Raw genomic sequence first — 5,028 nt, forward strand, 5'->3', positions numbered from 1 at the left:
CCTTAAGAGAAAAAGCTAAAGAGAGTCTTCAAGCAATAAAAAACCCTGCAGTGAGAATGCAGGTCCTTGGTACAAGAAACAAGAAAGCAACAAGTCTATACTGCATCAAGGAGTAGTCAAACTGGACATCAGGAAAAGCTTTTTAAAGGAAAGGATGTGAAACACTGGAATATATTGGCTAGACTGCTGAATCTCTGAAATTGGAGGTCTTAAAGACAAGTCAGAACATCTGTCAGTAAAAGCATTGGGGGCTGAAGCAGAGGGATTAACTAATTGCATTTCTGAACTATTAAGCTATAGCTCCCATCTGAGGTACAGGAGTGCTAAGGTGAGGTGCAGCAGCAAAGCTGCACAGCAAGCGTAGCAAAGGAAAACAAGAAGGTAAGCAGCAACCGCAAATCCCGTTATAAAAAAGGAGAGCAACTAGACCAGATGACCTATTAGAGAGTAACTTATATACCTCACTATGAAAGCATAGGTACTGTTCTATGTATTAAGAACAGAAAATCTCATTTGCCAGTATAAAACTGAACAGTACAATTGAGGGGTTTATATTAGTTTTCTTACTTTTGGCCCAATTACCTCAAGTATTTAATTTTCTGTTCCTTGTAGAAAAGACTAAGCAAATGGTTGTAACAAAACCACCTTTAAAATCTTCTGAGACTGATTTATTGTAGACCAACTGGAAAAAAAAAAACTCTGCTAAAACCAAGTCCAGTAAATCATCCATTTCCAAATGAACTAAGCTTACCTCCTACAAGTGCCCAGTTAATAAACTGAACATAACTGAAACAGTGCTGTATTCTAACGAAGCTCAAATGTAACAACCACATTTTTTACCCTGCTTAACATTACTTACCCTGCTGAATCCAAGTTTCCATGGCTCATTATTTAATATCTCATCCAACTTTGTTAGCATCTTGTCTTGAAAATGTACTTCCTCACCATCCGCACCATTGTTTACTTCAGTCTTTCTTGGCCAACACACCATATTCAACAGACAGCAAAAATGGCGTGGCAGAAGAATTGGCAAGAATTCCAGTATCATCGGAAAAGTCAGAGCTACCAATACTGCCTTTCCTGCAACTGTATGCACCATAAACCAAGAAACTTTTAAGCAGTGTATAAAGATATTTGTAAAGACAATTTAAACTGTCTCTGGCTCTTATCCTTCTGCCTCCCCTACATCCAAAATATCCCTAATTTCTTTCAGTTTCTTATTCTTTGTAATCCTTTTCAAATTCTTTTAAAGTCTGTTTTCCCTGGACTGCCTTGGGGAAAAAAAAAATGTAAACAGATGACAGATAAAAACTGCAACTAAATGTACTCATTTGGAAAATATGTATTATACATTTGGTTTAAACTGCCTACTCAATAGCATTTTCTACAACGTCAGTTCAGACGTCACCATGCCTGCATTATCTGAAGATAATTTTCATACAGATGTACAGAAGAATACGTAAAATCCAAAATAAGAAAACAGGCTTCTAAATTTGTAGTATCAGATCAGTACAGGAACTCAGGAAAACAGTGCTCTCCACTGGCTTTCTCAATGACCCCAAACTTAAGCTATCACTTTCTTTGTTTGTATCAGTCTTGGGATCTGCAAAAAGGGAATAATGAAACTGATTTGCTCTATACCTTGCTTTAAAAAACAAATTCTAAAAGAAAGTGAGACTTACATTAAGTTTTATCTCTTCACAGAAAAAAAAAAAAATTGCAATTTTTAACAGAGCGTTAAGGAAACTTTGTCATTCCAAATTTAAAACACCCATTTTTCTCAGTTAAGTGCTTTTTCTGATCACTGTCTTAACTACAGAAAGGCAAAGATGAAACCTGTTCCCTTCGAAGCACATACTTAATTTACAAGTGGAGAATCAACACACACTACTTCCAGACAAAAATATCACTAAGGCTTGAATAACAAACTGCTCAAGCCCATAACAATGACAACCAGGAAACAGTGACAATAGTAATCACATGACATACAGGGTGTGGCTTCTTGTTTCTATTGCCCAACGATAAAGAAGAAAGCTTAATTTGTGTCAAAGTCATTTAAGTTAGATATTAGGAAAAATCTGCCAACTACAAGAACAGGGTACCTAGGCACACTGCAATCTTCAACACCAAAGATTCATAAACATATTAGGCAAGCTTCAATCAGAAGCGATCCACGTATCCCATTAAAACTCAAGCAGCAAACTAGATCTGAGTTTCTACCACTACAGATTCCCATCTCTTTGTCATGAACAGATTTAAAGTCCATAAACAGGGATTAAGAACTTGTACCGTTACAAAAACACAACAAAATGCCTTAAGTCCATAGAACTGTGAAAATTTTTCTCTCCTTACACATGTGATTTGGAGTAAAGTCTAGCAGAAGCTATGAACTCTCCTGTCAGACATGATTTGCCCTCCAAAAGAGTCACCTCCACCTTTTGATCTGTCACTGCCCAGCAAACCAGGTACTGGAAGGCTTCGTAGATAGACCCAACCTGTCTGTACAGATTTATGCACAGTTGCGGCTGAATTTAAAAGACCTCCTCCAATTCAGAGTACTGAGTCCCACAGCACTGACGCCTAAGTGGCTCTGTACAGCACCAACCCAGGACTGCCTACGTCCACATCAGGAATGTGGCATACTGGAAACAGATCATCAGAGCAAAACAAAAGAGCTAGGGCTGAAGACACATCCCAGAAGTCTTGACTTTCTGTATTTCGGTGTTTTGCTTCAGACCAGCTATAGCCTCGTCCCACAGCCTGAATGCCCATTAGGGCTGGAGTACCTTAGGTGTGCAACTGGAACACACCTTTTGGGTTTCACAGCCAACACTCTCAGAGACTGCACCACAATGGGGTGCACAAGAGGGATGTTTGCTTCAAAAGCTCACTCCTGATCCAATCTCTAACATTCCTGTAGTCACACCAACATACTCCACAACAGGATCCTCAGCAGTCCTGAACCATCTCCATGGGGGGACACTCCAGTATTTCCACACCCTGCTACCCAACCATACCTACCTGCTGATGGGCAGGCTTCAAATACACTTAGACAGCCTATTTAGTGCAGCTGATTTGGACTACGCTGAGCTCATTCGCTTTTCCCCTGCACCACAAAGAAGCAGCTATACTATTTCTGAACACATATTTGTCCTAAAAAGCCATATCACCATGTTTAAGCAGTGCTGAACCCATTTTTCAATAAGCCTTATTGTATCTCAGTAAACTACAGGAAGCCAGCACCAGTGTTTTTGCATCCCTAGCACAGACAATTCTACTTAGTAAGCCTACAGAATTCAGGTAAGTCCTTATGTGTTTCTAACTGTATGCCTATCTTTAATTGGTCAGCTGTCCCACTGACAGCTGACCTCAAATTTAAGAAAAAAAAAAAGAAGAATCTTTGCATGTTCAAAATTCATTTGAATATACACTTCATATGAAGACATGTTAGCTTGAACGCAGTATCTGAGATAGAACTCATTAGCTTATAAATCAGTCAAAATAGCACAGGATATACCCACATGATTGCGAAACATAGTAGAAGATGTCATAATCCTTGGTGTCTCTCTGTTTCTTCCCTGTCTGTAAGTGTGAAACTTGGAACTGTTTTAGTTTTTCTTCAAGATTTCTAAAACTCAGCATAGACTCCGTAGGAAGCCACGTAAAAAACTTTGCTTTAAAATCCTCAGGAACAGCACACTCCTTAAGAAACAGTGAAAAGACTTGTCGGTTGTTTTCTTCTATATCAGTCCGCAGAAAATATGATGGATATCCTTGCATGAAGTACTTTGACCCCACTTTTTTAGCTTTCACATTAACTTTCCACCAAGGGTCAACCAATGGAAAACGTCCAACTACTGCATACTCGTTTCTGGAGCTGTCTTGTATAACAACTGAATCATTAAAAAGAAAAATAAAACCATTGTTAATTGATAGTCATAAAGATTAAAAGTTTGGTTTGATTAAAAGTGTTGTTTATTCAAAGCTTATTTTTGTCTTTTGTATAAGTTGCAGTAGTAAAAGTAGGGGTTTTCATAAACTTCCTGATGTCAGTCTTTCCAGTAGTATTTAAAAACAAAAGCAAAACCAACCTCAGAAACAAGCAGTAAAACTGCTTCTCTAAGTGTCAGAACTACAAAATTAAACTTGCGTATGAATATTTATTAAGCCAATTAAACACATTGGCACACGGTTTACTATTACACCACTTATGCCAAGTCAAGTTTGCAATTCAATTTTAAACAGTTTTGCCATGAAGTATTCTATCATGGTGCCTGCATCCTCTTCAGATACATCTGTAGAGCAAATACCTCCTGCCACTGAAACCACCGAAATTATAAGCAGTTAATATAATAAACTCTTAACATTTTGTACGACCTGGTTTGCCTCCTCTTTCCATCACAAACATTAATACACCATTCCTCGATCCACGACTGGGGACTCGAGCGCCTACGTTTAGCAGGACCTCTTTCTCACCAAACCAGAGTACCAGCAGCTCTTAGGTCCATAACAACTTGTCTATTTATTTTCCCCTTGTTATTTAGCTCGATTTAGCCATTTTTAAAACAATTTTCTGGTAAAATATTCTTGCTAGGCAGAAGTTGCTTCAATGTCACCTGCTTTTCTAAGTACTAAATAGAAAGTAGGGTATCATTAAGGTCAAGTAACACTCTCACGTGTCATAAAAGAAAAAAAAAAATGCATTCTTTGTGTAAAGTTAACTTGAACGGAAAAACTTTATGTTTTCTTACTGCTGCAATACTGTGGCCACACAAAAACTTCTTTTGACGCTTCTACTACCCGCACGAGATTTATCACCCACTCCGGATCATTTTCCCTTTACTTGTAATGCACTCAGTAACCGGGGAAGGAGCGAGTTTCGATTTCACTTACTTTTAAAACGTTCTACATTCGCAAACAAGAGCCTCCCGACCCCGGCGAGGAGGCTGTCCGGTACAAGACCAAACACGGGCCACGGGAGAGCCGCCTCTCCACAAGCGACCGCGCAGGTTGCGCGCCGGCGCCAGC

The 5,028-nt window shown here is 39.0% G+C and overlaps 1 protein-coding gene across 1 annotated transcript in view; it reads right to left on the reverse strand.

Annotated features, from left to right (window-relative positions):
• Nucleotides 1-3,594, reverse strand: part of HELB (helicase (DNA) B) — a 17,000-nt gene extending 13,406 nt beyond the window's left edge. The window contains exons 1-2 of the mRNA XM_009327571.1: nt 3,522-3,594; nt 860-1,086 (exon numbers count right to left, since the gene is read on the reverse strand). Of these exons, the coding sequence (XP_009325846.1) occupies nt 860-1,048 (189 nt within the window). The 5' untranslated portion in view covers nt 1,049-1,086; nt 3,522-3,594. The remainder of the gene's footprint in view (nt 1-859; nt 1,087-3,521) is intronic.
• Nucleotides 3,595-5,028: the final 1,434 nt, after the last annotated feature.

This window comes from Pygoscelis adeliae, unplaced genomic scaffold (assembly GCF_000699105.1).
Source record: "Pygoscelis adeliae isolate BGI_AS28 unplaced genomic scaffold, ASM69910v1 Scaffold113, whole genome shotgun sequence".
Taxonomy (NCBI): Eukaryota; Metazoa; Chordata; class Aves; order Sphenisciformes; family Spheniscidae; genus Pygoscelis; species Pygoscelis adeliae.